Source organism: Ursus americanus, chromosome 1 (assembly GCF_024610735.1).
Source record: "Ursus americanus isolate L20-20 chromosome 1, mUrsAme1.1.p, whole genome shotgun sequence".
In the NCBI taxonomy this organism is placed as follows: Eukaryota; Metazoa; Chordata; class Mammalia; order Carnivora; family Ursidae; genus Ursus; species Ursus americanus.
Genome location: NC_142127.1, coordinates 83,439,701 through 83,455,378, shown reverse-complemented (window position 1 = coordinate 83,455,378; position 15,678 = coordinate 83,439,701). Strand labels below are relative to the sequence as shown.

The 15,678-nt window shown below is 34.4% G+C and overlaps 1 protein-coding gene across 2 annotated transcripts in view; it reads left to right on the top strand.

Moving 5' to 3' along the window:
- The window catches only part of ERBB4 (erb-b2 receptor tyrosine kinase 4), a 1,083,293-nt gene that overhangs the window by 824,355 nt on the left and 243,260 nt on the right, over window positions 1-15,678 (top strand). For both annotated transcript variants that reach the window (XM_045806650.2, XM_045806649.2), the window contains exons 13-15: window positions 322-454; window positions 6,053-6,146; window positions 11,196-11,350. In XM_045806650.2, the coding sequence (XP_045662606.1) occupies window positions 322-454; window positions 6,053-6,146; window positions 11,196-11,350 (382 nt within the window). The remainder of the gene's footprint in view (window positions 1-321; window positions 455-6,052; window positions 6,147-11,195; window positions 11,351-15,678) is intronic.

Sequence of the window (15,678 nt, the reverse complement as noted above, 5' to 3'; positions counted from 1 at the left end):
CTATCACACTTCCTCCCTAGAATTTTGATGTAGACAATTGACATTTATTCATTCTTATGAAAAATGTTGTGGTTCTACACACACACAGTGATGGAGCTCTGCAAAATGGAAGAAGTTGACAGTGGTTTGGGCCACAGTGACTGAGGAGGCAGACAGAGTTATCTGCCACAGATCCCTTTCTAGCCAACTTATTCAGAAATAGTGTCATTTGGGAAGATTCACATTAAAATGGTTAAGTTTTCTTTTGGTTTGTTTTTTAATGGTTAAGTTTTAACACAGCCCTCTGTTTTATTTCACCCTTGAATTTGGTGTGCTTTCCAGCTGCTGAAGGAATGGTGTGCAACCATCTGTGTTCAAACGATGGCTGTTGGGGACCTGGCCCCGACCAGTGCCTGTCCTGCCGTCGTTTCAGCAGAGGAAGGAGCTGCATCGAGTCTTGTAACCTCTATGATGGGTAAGGCATCTTACAATGTCACCTGTACCTCATAAGCTTTGAGGCACTGATTGGTTCAGATTTTTAAATGATAAGAAAATGGTAAAATTGCAGAATGTGGGTGTTGGCCAAGGTCTTTAGGGGAAGCTCTTGTTGCATAAAGGAGACAACAAAACATAGAAGGGTTGTTTTAAGGGGAAAGAATTTTATTTGAAATAAGACAAATCCAAATATATATTGACTACTATGCAAATTTTAAAAAGTATACTGAAATAGATCATTCTTTTTTTTTTAAGATTTTATTTATTTATTTGACAGAGATAGAGACAGCCAGCGAGAGAGGGAACACAAGCAGGGGGAGTGGGAGAGGAAGAAGCAGGCTCACAGTGGAGGAGCCTGACGTGGGGCTCAATCCCATAATGCCGGGATCACGCCCTGAGCCGAAGGCGGACGCTTAACTGCTGTGCCACCCAGGCGCCCCGAAATAGATCATTCTTAATAAATTGTAACAGTTTATACCAAAGCAAAATTGAAAAATATATTCTTATTTTCCTTACGAAGGAGATTGTTACAAGTAATCTTTCCTCTCAAATGTCCCAATAATATTTTTTCACATATTTCCTATTAATTTTCATCTAAAATTACTTCATAACTTTTGAATTTTTTCCCATCCAAGTTTTGTCTCTATTTGATTATGTATTAAAAGCAAATGATATACATTTCTATGTCTCTGACAACTGCTTGGGCCTATAGAAAAATTGTCTTTGTAGTTTCTAGTTGAAAGGGTTTTTGATAATGTTCTGCCACTTTCTAAAGATAACCTAAGCAGTATTTTAAATGAAGAATTTTAAAATCCTTCTGGTACTATAATAATCACATTGCCAACAATAAAACCTAGTATATATCTTGTTGCATGGCATTTCATATACTCATAAAATCAGTTTATCATAACATACCATTTCATGCATCACAGTTGTCCTTCATTAGTGTGATAACACATTTTTAGTACTGTTCCTGAGTCAAATTTTCTTATATTGCTCGCTGAAAGGATTTTCAACAGTTCTGTGAAAGTGTAGTTTTGAAGTTCTTTATTTCATTTCTTCTTTTACCTCATGAATTGTCCCATTTTATTTTTTATAGGTTCAAATTTTTGTTGTTTTAATATACTACATGTCTTTTACGATATAATATTTTGTTATTTAAATGACTTCTAAGTGGTTAATATACAACGAATATACTTGCTGTGAAATCAAACCATGAATTCCAGTTTCATCAATAGGATTATAGAATTGTCCCATTTTAAACAACTGTTTTCATGATCTGAGATAACATTGAACTTTTGCATTTTATATCAGAAAGATAGAAATCTATGGATCATAATAATATTAATATGTCTCTTCTTTGAAAGATGACCAAAACGAATTCCTCTCATGAAATTTAGAAAAAAAATTAAAATTAGACATTTAAGTATGAAACAGCTCAAAATAAGAATTTAATTGTTTTTCAGGAAAATTCCAGCTTATAATTGTGTAAGGTATGATCAACTCATAAATTTGATAATAGATAGCAAATTATGTGTTGCTTTTCTCATTAAATTGTATCATGCTAAATCTCATTATTATAAATGAATGATATGTTCTGTACATAAAATACTTCAGATCAAAATATGGTTATTTGTTGTAAAGCCATTGATGCCATTAAAATGTAACTAAAAGACTTTAATTCCATTTAGTGAATGTTACCATAAGTTTATTGTATATATATGTGCAGTTCTTTTTTTTATAATGTCCAGTTAGCCAACATATAGCACATCATTAGTTTTTGATGTAGTGTTCAGTGACTCATTATTTGCGTATAATGCCCAGTGCTCAGCACAACATGTGCCCTCCTTAATATATGCAGTTCTAAAGAGGGATTGGGCTCTAGAAACCATCTTCTCTAACAGCAGCATCTTTTTTCTTTTTTTTAAAGATTTTATTTATTTATTCGACAGAGATAGAGACAGCCAGCGAGAGAGGGAACACAAGCAGGGGGAGTGGGAGAGGAAGAAGCAGGCTCATAGCAGAGGAGCCTGATGTGGGGCTCGATCCCAGAACGCCGGGATCACGCCCTGAGCCGAAGGCAGACGCTTAACCGCTGTGCCACCCAGGTGCCCCTCTAACAGCAGCATCTTATAAACAGTGAAAACTGGTACAATTAAGTGTTGGCCAGTGTCATTATGCTGTAGAAGAATCAAGCCAACACTAGAATTCAGGGCATCTGATTTCCATCCTGTTACTTTTCCAGATGGCATTATTTTTCCTTAATATTTCAGTTTTCACTTTGTCAGAAATGTGAAATGGATAAATATGTGGATGCATATACAATCCTCTGCCTCATATCTGCAAAATAATAAAAGCAAAGCAAAGGAAAAATACCTGTTTTCTAAATAAACAGCACTCATTACCAGACTGTTTTTGAAAGTTTAACGTTTTCTAAGTCATTAAATCAAATGTATTAAAGAAATATTAAGTATTTAATGTATTTTGCAATAGCAATAGAGCTCTAGGAAATCATATACAAGGGTTAGTTTGAAATATAAAAATGAAAGTACCTTGTAAAAGTCTCATGTAATTCTGGCCTATGCAATGATAGATTTTTCCACCTCCAATCTTGTGGTACTGACTGACTAATTTCTTCCAACATTGCCCAGCAGTTAAAACAGCCTTTGAGGAATAAGGAATTCAAATCCTAACTTCATCACTTCCTCATTTTCAGTCTTGGATAAATAACCTAATTGCTCTAAACTTAGTTTTCTTATATGGAAAATGGGAATAATAATTGTGTCAACTTCATAGGATAATTATGGTTATTAAATAGAAAATGCATAATAAAGTCTTGTTAGAATTTTTAATACTAAGATGATTACCATTTTCTTTTTATGTCTATTAATCTAAGCTGATTAGATGGTTAGGTAGAACAGTCACCTTAAAAATGCAGAAAACAAATACAAATAAGACATTTACCAAAATCAGGGCACCTACATTTTATATAATTTTTATATGAGAAGATATCCTTAAAAGAGGACTTTTTGAAGGGGAAAAAACAATCAGTTATTTAGCATTCAAATCCAGGTCACAGAAACCACGGTATTTAGCAACTCTTAACTACAGTGCACAAGCATTTAGAATGAAAGAGAAAACTCATTGCTATGCAATCTTAAAACTGTCTTATTTGGCAACATGGTCAAAAGCTTCCAAAACGTTAAGAACAACATGGAAACATTACAAAGAGTGCCAGTCTAAGCTCTTTGTAGGCATTTTTATATTTCATAATCACAACCTCTCATTGAAACACAATTTTTCCCTTTTACAAAGGATATTTACAAAATGAAGTCTAGAGATGCTAAGGGATTTAGAGATGCTTAGACATGTAAGGCCCAGAAGTATTAGTGTTGGTGTTGGGAACAATGGCCAAATTTGGGAAGGACTTGACTCCAAAGCTTTTGCTCTGGATCACAGGATTGGCTAAGGTAACACACCCAGCAAGACTGCGGGAAATGTAGGAGTAGTAAAAAAAGGAACGAAAACCTCAGTCTGCAAAACTCAGCTCAACAGACAGTGATTTGTAAGGTCAGATTCAATGAAAGGGGATCTCTGGCAAAGTCATAGTATAATCAATAGGAAACAGGGAAGAAAAAGCAATGATGGGGAGAGTGACAATGAAGAACAGAAGTAAAAAAAAATTATAAGAAGGATGAGTTCTGAGAGCGGAAAGGAAGGGAGCCCAAAGCCATACAAATAGAAGTCTAGTCTATAGAAGAAAAGGCAGCTAGGTTGTATTTCCATGACTTTTTATGACACATTCACTTTCTTCCTCGACTTTGTGTGTGGGGAATGGGTTTTCAAGAAGAGGAAAATTTTCGTACCACAAAAATTATGACTTTCATTCAGTAACATAACCCTGTGGCAACCCAAGAAACTATACTCAAAAAAAAAAAAAAAAAAAAAAAAAGGAATTTGCTGATGATTGCAGGTTTTGCTGTAACTGTTTTATAATTTCATTATACAGATGATATTTTGGTTCTCTTCACAATTGACCTACCATCCCCTCTTCCCCCATACCAGGTCATTTTGACCTTTTTATTCTGAGAATTTACTCTGTCAAGTTCTGTATATAATTCATGTTGATAAAACATGCAAAAGAAAATCTGTTTCTATGTAATTGAGTTTTTAAACTCAAGAAATTTTGTAAGAAGCTTAATCCATGGCAAGCCAACACCTCTCTTTAAAAATGCAAAATCCATGTAACTAAATATGTGCATTGATACCTGACTAAACCATCAATTTATGCTATTTATTTTGAAAACCCAAACTTAATTATCTTGCCTTAAAGTATGTGTAATTTTAATTTAACCAACATAAAAATACCCCATTTTTTGGATTTCTATCGTTTTTAAGGCTTTATAATAACCAAATGGGATAATTCACTATGAAAATAAGTGAACACTTCACTCTAGGGAAAAATAAATTTAAATTTTTCACCTAATTAATCCATAATTGCCATATTGGCAATACTTTTAGTTTGGAATGATAGCTCATGATATGTGGACACAAAATAAAACAGAAGCTATAAATATTTAGTCAAGTTTTGTTAATGACTTATAACTGACATTCTAAATTGTCTTTACCCATTGCCTCATCCTCTCATACGTTACTAGGAATGGGGTATTTAAACATGTTGTACGTGAATGGTACCCAATTATTGAAATGAAAATTTTATGGAAGATATTGATTAGAAAACTTACTATTGAAAACATTTAATATTCAGATAGCCACAAAATGTAAGGTTGTGGGAAGGGATAACCATTATCTAAGATTTCAACTAGAAAGTTTTAGAATGTTACCATTTAACTGTTTTTTTTATTTTACACCATATAGAATTACTTCAAAAAGATCTTAAACTGAAAAAGATGTTGTGATATTAAATCAATAATCTAAGAATATAGAATCTTCCATAAAAAGATATTTTCTCTAATTCTCTAAGGCAGTTATTTTAAAAGAAGAAAAGAAATCAAAGCATTTTTTGAAGTTTCACCAAAAATAAATTGAAGAGTCTTGGGATTCGAAGGACAGGGATGGGGAATATCATGTAACTTAGCAACAAGAAAAATACAATAGTTCTTTCAGAGTTTAAAAAATAAAGCTCAGCCAAGAGTAAAATTTTATATAGAGACAAACAGGCACAGCTTTACTTTAAAAAAGGTAAAAATGATTCTGTTGTGTCATCAGAAGAGTCATACTTTTTTTTCTTTTCTTTCTTTCTTTTTTTTCTTTTTTCTTTTTTTTTCTTTTTTTTTTGAGACTGCTAGAATATCTCTCACAAGAGAGAGTTTTCCTGAATGAGTCTATCGTTGAACCCAGTGGAGGGCAAGGAGAGCCATCTGGCTGAAGTTTATCTTTTCTCCTAATGGAGAACTTATTCCTTAATGTACAGGGAAATGATTCTGATGCTCCTGGCACATAGAGAAACAGACTCTAGAATTTACTCTGCCAATAGGACTTTTAGCAGATGTTACTTCATTTGTTAACTTGACAGCTTGTTTGCTTATACCACCTCATGCCGCTGATGTTTTCACAGTGAATTTCGAGAGTTTGAGAATGGCTCCATCTGTGTGGAGTGTGACCCCCAGTGTGAGAAGATGGAAGATGGCATCCTCACCTGCCATGGACCGGTAAGCTTGAAGACATCTGTGGTTGTGTTGGCTTATTTAGCTTCATGTGTGAATGTTTGTTATGTCATTGCTTTATCATTTATTCATTCATTCAACAGGTGTTTGTAGCATGCTAGGGGGAATCATGCTTGATATTCCTCCCTCAAGAGGCTTACAGTTTAGTCATAGAGGTGAAATATTTACAAATTCAATTTCTTAAGTATTTATATCCTAGATAATGTATTTAAAAAGTGGATATGGATATGCCCTTGAAAATTGCAGTGTTGAAAATAAAAGAGGGCTATATAAGTAATTAGATTGAACCAAAATAATTGATAAAATAAAAATATGTATCAATTGTTACAGGAACACAAATGAGAGATAAATTAATCTGTCTTTGGGATAGAAAGTAGGGCATCAAGGAAGTCTGTAGAGAAGTGATGTTTAAGCTAGCAATGCTTTGAAGAAGAATCTGGAAAGAAGAAACATGCAAAGATATGCAAATATAAAAATTCATGGTGCATCTGATGTAAACTATAACACATGCATATTTGTGTTTAATTATTTAACTATTATGGCATTGTGAAAGACATTGTGAAACACAGAAGGGAGAAGGCAAACACTTATAAACTAAAACCTAAAAGAGGACTACCACAAGTATGAGTAAGCTTGGATAATCAGACCTCTGAGAAAAAGAAGTGGTGTGATTTGGCCTGAAGAACCAAAGTCTAAAAGACAATTTAATATGTAAATGATCTTCAAGTAAGTATGCAAAGGGCATATTTGGCTATTTCTGTCCCCACAAAGGAATTAATGGAAAATACAATTAATATGTAGCGTGAGAAATGTGGATGCTGGAAAGAATGACATGAAAAACAGGGAAGTAAAATTCTGAAATGGGCTGTGTTAAAGCAAGTCAAGTCATCTATATAAGACATCTTTAAACATTAACATATTTAGGTACCAAAAGTCAAAGACTAGAAAACAATATATCTTTCAGAGAGACTGAGACTTTGAAAATGTGTAATTACAATAACAAGGCAGACTGCAAAACCAGTCCTGTGCTTTTTCTATTCCTCATGCTGCCTCCTATGCTATAAATGATGCTGGTAAATAACTAATTTATTAATTTATTTTACTTTGTATGTTTTCACAGTGTATTTGTTCATTCTTTTGCTACTCAAAAGATTGAGACAGTTTATAAATTACACATTAAAAACCCTAAAGTTAATGTTTTTTTTTTCAATTTTAAAAATTATTTTCTAACTAAGAAAGAGTGAAAACAGGTATTTAATGAACACATTTTGATTTTTTAATGACAGCATTCTTGGGCCAACAGTCTACTTTGAATTATCACCCAGGGTTAACATTGTCAATTAATATGTCTAGAGATTAGGAAAGGCACTAAGTCAGAAGTAGGAAAGGTTTAGTAAACCTGAATCACTCATTTGTGGAAGATCAGAACACAGAATCAAGAAAACCTGTTTGATCACTAGATCACTAAACCTTGAAATGCTAAGCAGGTAAGAACACAATTTTAGATTATGGTGTCTGAGAAACTGGCAGGACCGATCTCAAACTGCTTTCACTAGAAGGTTGCTTGCTCTCAGCTTTTACAATTTATATTAGGATTTTGCCTGTATCTGGGTTCACATATTGATTATCACAACTAGAGACAGAAGTACTTTTGTGTGCCATATAACAGGCATCTATCATTTGAGATACCCAAGAAGTTCTGGAAACTTCTCCGTGAGGCTGACATTGCAATGAGACAGAGGAAAAGTCATAAAGTTGGTTGGAATTCCCACACCTGGTCTTGCGATTTATTCTGTTGGAATCACACTTTCTTGAGCTGTCCATATTTCCCTAATAATAATTGATACACATGTATCTTTGTCAAACACTGTTACATCTGAAGCATCATATCACTTTTTCCATTTAAAATATAAAGAAACTGAACCTATAATAACTAGAAAGTTACACCAAAAGTCAACAATCTATACGATGTGGAGCTGGGACTCAACTATAGAAGTGACTCCAAATTTTATACTCTATTCATTTCACTTCCCCTCCCCCCCAAACCCCATAGGCAACAATTCTGCAAATAATAACATGTTTTCTGGGAATATAACAGCTACATGTAAAATGGGATGATATTATACTATTTAAATGTGACAGAAATCCAGGATAATCTTGAGAGGACTAGCTTTGAAATAAAGTAAGCCCCTGATTTTATATCCTTGTGTGTCTGTACTTGGTCTTTTTATTTTATTATTTTATTTTATTTTATTTTTATTTTACAACTTTATCCTCTCTTACTTTCTCTACTCTTGTGTGTTTCTATCGAGAAAGATAAGGAAGGGCATGTGAGAAGAAAAGGAAGTAAGGGAAATTAGAATTTTAGGTGATCAAAATATAAGCCGAAGAGGCAGCATGCAAAAGAAGAGATCGAGGAAGAGAATAATAGAAGCTGAAATAGTGGTTAAAGTCAAGTTAACAACAAAGGTTGTGCTGCCATAACAAATAACCCCCATATTACAGTAGTTTATAGGAACATGTTTAAATTTTTTCATGTAAAATGCACTGCAGATCAGCCCTCCTCCCTGTGCTGGTCTATGTTCCGAGATGCTTTACCTTTATAGCGTCCCCACATCTGCATAGGATCCCTGCATCATGGCAGCAGGGAGAGAGAAGGCTGGAGACTTTAGCCCTGGCAGTCTCCTAAACCGCTTCTACTTAATTTCATTGTCTAAAACAAGACATACCTTGCTTTTGGTGGGAGGAGAATTTCAGTCTTCCATGTGGCCAGAAGTGGAAGAGAACTGGATACTGGTGAATAGTAGCATTGTCTCTCACAGGAGTTACCAGAGAAAATCATCAATTGTCACTGAGGAAATAAAAATGTAATATTTCTATCACAATGTAGCTTATCCTTTAGCTTTCTGGGTATACAATTGAGTCCAAGGGTAGCTTAAAATCAGAGATAAGGAACAATATTGCCTTCACCTCTGTTTTTTATCATTGCATTTATCAGTTCATTCACTGAACTTAGGTTCTTAAAATCTTTGGGAATATAATGATAGAAGAGTAAGCATTAGACACACGTATTTCTTTAAATCTTAATTTAAATTTAAATTATTATGGAAATGAGTTGGAGAATCGGTACATTTCATTTCTTTTGAGATTTGTCAGGATGTTTTTTAGTTATGTCAACTTAGAACAGTAGGTTTTGTATCATGATAATACAGTCAATTAGGAAAGAGATGCTTAAAAACAAGGAAACATACAAAAAATCTTTTTGAAGTATACTTAAACATTAAATATGATTTTAATTTTAGTTTCATAATATTTTGTGTCTTCTGATTTTACCTGGATATTATTTTACATCAGAAGAATTTTGTAGAGGGGCGCCTGGGTGGCGCAGTCGTTAAGTGTCTGCCTTCGGCTCAGGGCGTGATCCCAGTGTTCTGGGATCCAGCCCCACATCAGGCTCCTCCGCTGGGAGCCTGCTTCTTCCTCTCCCACTCCCCCTGCCTGTGTTCCCTCTCTCGCTGGCTGTCTCTATCTCTGTCAGAAAAATAAATTTAAAAAAAAATCTTTAAAAAAATTTTGTAGAAAAATAATTCCCAATTTCTAATTTTGAGTGTAACTGCCTAATTTACTCATAGTTAGTTTTTATTCTTGTGTTCTGCAAGAAGACGTCAGCATGTCTCTTGTCTTGTACAATAAGTCATGCCACTGAGCATACTTGCACAGTAAATGATTTTGTATAATAGATGGCATTACGTGCCTAAGTACCCATGAGCAGGTGTTAAAATTGGAAGCATGTGAAGTATTCTTTTTTGGTAGGAAATAAGAAGTTGCCAATAGCAAACTCTTCAGGTTGAATGGGGATTAGGTTTCATAGGATAATTTTCTTTTAGCTCTAAGCCTCACATCAAAATAGTGAAATAGACAGGTACTTGATTGAACCTCACCAGTCCCAGAATTTCCTGAAATCTCCTCCTAATTTTTTTCTTTATGCCACTCTTCTTCATTAGCAACCTCAATCTTTAAATTTTAAAATATTGTATTTATTGATTGCCTGATGTCTTATATCACCAACTTACAATGTCTTACTGCTTTTGGATTAACATTTGTAGATTAACATTTGTAGAGAGAAGTAATGCACTCTAGTGATGGATGCTCCCTGCCTAATACATGGCTCTGCCTAATGTTTGCTTGTTGTTGACTCCCAAATTCACAATTTATAATTATAGACCAAATAAAGTTAATTATCTCCCTCTATACTTACTATATCTCATTTATCTAAATTGTGTTTAATGTGAACTGTCATAATTGTTGAACAATGTGGACATACAGCTTTTGGGGAGAAATAGGTCAGGGAAAGAAGTTCCAGAAAGTAGTCAAAGAAAAGAGGAACCTAAGACAATATGACAATATTAAATGACATTTAAACATATTTGTATATTATTATTGTTTATTAACATTCTACATATTAGAAAATGATTGTATATTATAAACATAAATATACAAAGTGAGTTATTTCTATTTAAATTTATTATGCTCATATTTTTATCATCTTTATTACTGGATAAGTTTCTCCATATAATTTTATTTGGCATGCATCTACTTTATTATTGTGGGCTTTTGATATTTCTTCACCGGAATGTGTCTTTATTGTGCTGTCAGTATTGAACTGTGATTTACTAAAATCCCTATTAATAGACATGTGAGTTTTAGCATTATCACAAGCTGATTTGAGATGGAGAGTAATCTAGAAATTAAATTTGATTTGCCTAAACTGACCAATTCCTAATAATTCAACCATAGTAAATTTTAAAATTTGTTGTTCAAGTAATCATAGACAACCAAAGGAGAGTTTACATCTCACTTTTACATTGAAAAGCTGCAATAGTGGCATCCCCATTTGTAGTTTTGAAAATGCTCTCCAATTCCCTAGGGGAAGACTGGCCACTCCATGAAGTCTCAGGAATGAAACCACACAAATACCAGAGGAAACAGCATCCATTTTTCTTTCTCCTTTGTGTTTTCTTTTTCACACTTCAGGGACCTGACAACTGCACAAAGTGCTCCCATTTTAAAGATGGTCCGAACTGTGTGGAAAAATGTCCAGATGGCCTACAGGGGGCAAACAGTTTCATTTTCAAGTATGCTGATCAGGATCGGGAGTGCCACCCATGCCATCCAAACTGCACCCAAGGGTAAGCATCCTTGCTGGCCAAGGACTCCATCACACAAGTATCTTTACCCTTGACACAGTCTACTAAATATATGCTATTCTCATATAAAACTCTATTCATCTTTATATTAACATGTTGGTTTGAAGAAGAATACTTTCTAAGAAAATGGTTTATTCAGTCAAATGTATACCCTCTCAAATATTTCTGTTAAACATTTACCTAAAAGTATTCTATTGACACCTTTTTGAAGCTGGTGGCAGGTACACTTTGTATGGAGCGTAGAAATTCTTCCAAATTTTACTTGATATTGAAGATATCTTAGAAAAGACAAGATAGTCATCAGACTTTTGAGATTTGTGCTTAATAAATCTTTAACAGAAGTTCACTGTTTATGTTTCTTTGTTCGTCCAAGCAGCTGAAGGTGAGGATAGCCCTCTTTGCTAAATGCTGCTTTGAATTACTCCTTCAACAAAATATAAGCAAAATAATGTTGACAGGAAAAAAAAAAGGTGGAGGGGGAGAATTTAGTGATATGTGTATCAATAAAATCACAAATGCATTTTGTGAAAGTAATTTTATGGCAGGTTAACCTATCACCTAGAATTTCTTTGACCAGTATAGAACAACTCAAAGATGGATACATAGTTTTCTATTGTTTCAAAAGGATGCATTATAAAATGAATAATAATTAGATTAGTTTTGATAGTGATAACAGCTGAAAGACAAAGACATTACAGAAAGAAGAAAAAGTGCTGAACTGAGGAATGTCATTCATCTAAGAAATCCCAACACCTAATTTTTGTAAAAGATAGCAAATCTATTTTAGTAAGGGCTTTTCTTTTTCTTTCCTCCAGAAGGTGACTAATTTCAGACTTGAGAACAATTTAACATACTCTATCCTCCTTCTGTCCATAAATCCTCTTCTCCCTTATGAGTGCCTACACACATGTGCACACACCCACGTACAGAGACAGACACTTGTTGAGAATCATCTCGGGTACTTTATATCTGGCAGGAAAGTATGAGATTCCATAAAGAGATTTTCTGCCAGATTAAGAGCTAGCTGCTAGGGGATATTGAAGAAGTTAAGCAAGCAACATCATTTTCTGCCAAGAGGACATCAATTTGCAGATGCTGCTACAATTTCCTGCAGGTCAAGAAATCAGCTTAAGTCACTCTGTGAAGTGGCAGATCCTCAAAAGGTAAAGTAATATTCTGCCATTCAAATTCAAATGCAGCTTGGAAGAGCTAATGCCAACTCATTGGTTTACACATAAGCACATTGACTGAGGATACTGAAATAGTCACATAGACACTTTGCTTCAAGGAAACTAGAAGGAATAAACTTCTCCCCTTGCGAGTTTTTGGCGCACTTGGGTTAAGAGTATTTCATGAAGAAACAACTGGTACCCCTGGAGCAGAAGAGTCAGCAACAGAAAGAGAAAATTTTGCCTGCTAAAATAATCATCCACAGGAGGGTTTTATTGTTTTGCAGCTAAAATTAAACCAGTAAATTATTCAATATAATGTTGATGTCAACAGCTGTTGCCATTCAAAATGAGACCTTTTGCTATTTTTGCAAATCTAATTACAAGGAAGCCATTAGGGAAATGAAAGTGAGAACACAGAGCCATAGTCTGGGTGTGTGGCTGGTGTGTCTTCCTCTCAGCCCTTTTAAATCATGATTGTGTAATAAAAGAACATATATAGAGTGGGGGAAAGTAGAAGTAGGGACAATGAAGAGATCAATTTACCACAGCAACAAAAGCCAGATGTCAGATAAAAAGGGAGGATGAAGGTATAAAGGGAACAAATCTGACCAGATGATGTAGGAACTTCCAAGTAAATAGAAAAATGTCTCTAAATCCACTGTTGCAGAATGACGGTGAGACAGAATTTGAATGTTGTATTCCCTGGCATCTTCCAAGTTAAATGAATTCTGGGAAGACTGATTTAGTCCTGAAGGATTTTTGTACTTGTTTTCATTTAGCCTCCTGCATCCTTTTCCTAATATCCTCCATATTGTCCAAGTTCACTCACTTTATGAAAGTTTTGTGGTCCTAAACCCAGAATTCCTGAATTCCGGAATCCCACTCTACATTACTGCTGTGCCCCACTGTGCCTTGAGATCCTTTAGTGAAGCAATGAGGTGCGCTGTGCAGTTAGTCCCTACTCTTCAAATTGCATGTAGAGATAGGATCTTTACCTAGAAAGATCACAGGGACAATGGAGATGATGAAACAAATGACTATTTTTACTCCTAAACACATGTACTAATTGACCTATGGGTGAGTGTGAGCTCACCATGCCAACCCCACTTTGGAAAACAGATTTTCTTTTATATGTCGATATTATGTCAGCTAGATAATTCAAGAACCAAGTTAATGGAAATAGTCTCTCAAGTCACATTTTTTTTTTAGAAGGAAAGTTCTTACTTTGAATACTGTTCAATGATTTTCTGAAAATAAAATTATGTGTGTAATACCTTAAAAGCACTTTTATTACTCTGAAAGTACATTAAATATATTGGCTCTAATAAGTTCTTTAGATACTTTTAAAATGGGTTATGCATTTACTACCTATCAGGAGAGTCTAATTTTGCGGGGGTGGTGTTTGCGGGGAGGGGGGCGTCAGTTAACATTGTCTCTTCTTGCCTTGACTAGCGGACTTTTATTTTGGCAGCCTTTTCTCATTTCATTCATTCTTCAACTTTGCATCAGATATAATGATAGCTAAGTTCAGAAATGATTAGGACATAGCTCTTGACCGCTAGTGAGTCGTGGTTCAGTGAGTTTTCATTCTTAGAATTCATCTCTCTCCATTGGAGACCCTTCTCCATATTTTGAAATGATGAGCAAGCATTTAAAACTTAGGAATGATCTTCACATTTGAAATTAGCAAGACAGAAGTTTTTAAAAAGGACCTGTGAACTAAATTTAGTAGGTAATTAAATTGCTATAAGGGCAGTTACTATGGTTTCTACACTAACATTTTTGAGTCCATGATAAATACCAATTTAATTTTGGTTTTGGACTGGGCTATTTATTTTTCATAAGGCATCTTTAAAATTTTTCATTGAATATTTTTGTTAAAATTAGAATCATGGTTTCATATTATTAAGTTCCCTATATGCCTTAATCTTTCTTCTCAACCCTTTTTATATTTTTTAATTTATATAGTTAAAATTTTTTCACTGATAGAAGGAAAGAAGAGTTGCTTGTGAAATTATTGTCTATACCCTTTTAATTGAAATTTTAAAATATTCCCCCATTTTCATTTCAAAATTTGAAGGAGATTTTGTTAAAATATCTCAACTATGTTAGATATATGGGTACATCGAAGCACTTATAAGTCAGTAAGTAGTGGCAAATGTTCAATGCATCTCGGTGTTCAGAATTCCAGATATTTTTATATTGACATGTTATAGTTTCTGATCTTCCTGTAAAGTTTTTACTTTGTATCACTAATTTTGTAGAGAGTTGCATTATTCCTTATCCTTTTTTGATCTCATATTTAGGATTTTGACTCTTCAAAAGTTTAATGTTTCCATTATTCTGTGATCTTGCTGATTCAATATAAATTGCATGTGCTACTTAGTTGCTTAAATAAAGTCCAAAGAGTTTAAAGAGAGTACACATCTTTAAATATACAGTGACTTGTATTTAGAAAAGATGGGTCTGCTTCAGTCATACCCTTCTTTGTCTTCCATTTTTTCTTTCATCTTCAGCTTGTAAATATGTTTAAATCTCAAATATCCTACACAATCCACTCAACAAATTTTCCTGACCCCACATCCTGCCCCTCACTACTCACCTCCCTTTCCCCTTGCCTCTATTTTCGTATGTCCAATTTGCTTCTCGACTCACAGCAACCGAAATTCTGGTGACCTCAACAATGACAACTAAAATGCTCTCAGTAGTTCTTATTTGATGAGACAACTCTTTGCATTTGACATTAACAATTACCCCATTTCCTGAAGGTCTCTCTTGATTTGGCTCCCATGATGTTGCAATTACTTGATTTTACCCAATTATATTTTCTCATGCTTCTAACATAGGAGCTCATCTTAGGTCATTTAGTGGTTATTGGAGTTCCTTGGGTTTCAGTCTCAGGCTGTGCTTTTCTCACATTATAGATCCTTCTTCAGCTATCTTATCCACTTACAATTTCAACTTTCGCCCGTATGCTGTTTCAAAATTGCACATTATACTGGTACATTCATGCCCCACCAACACAGGCCCCTCTTTCCAGCTGGCGAGGAACATTTCTTACCCAAATGTAGGACAACCACACTAGAGACATACTATAGATCCATAAAACTGAAGGTATCAACCCTTCCTCCTCCAACA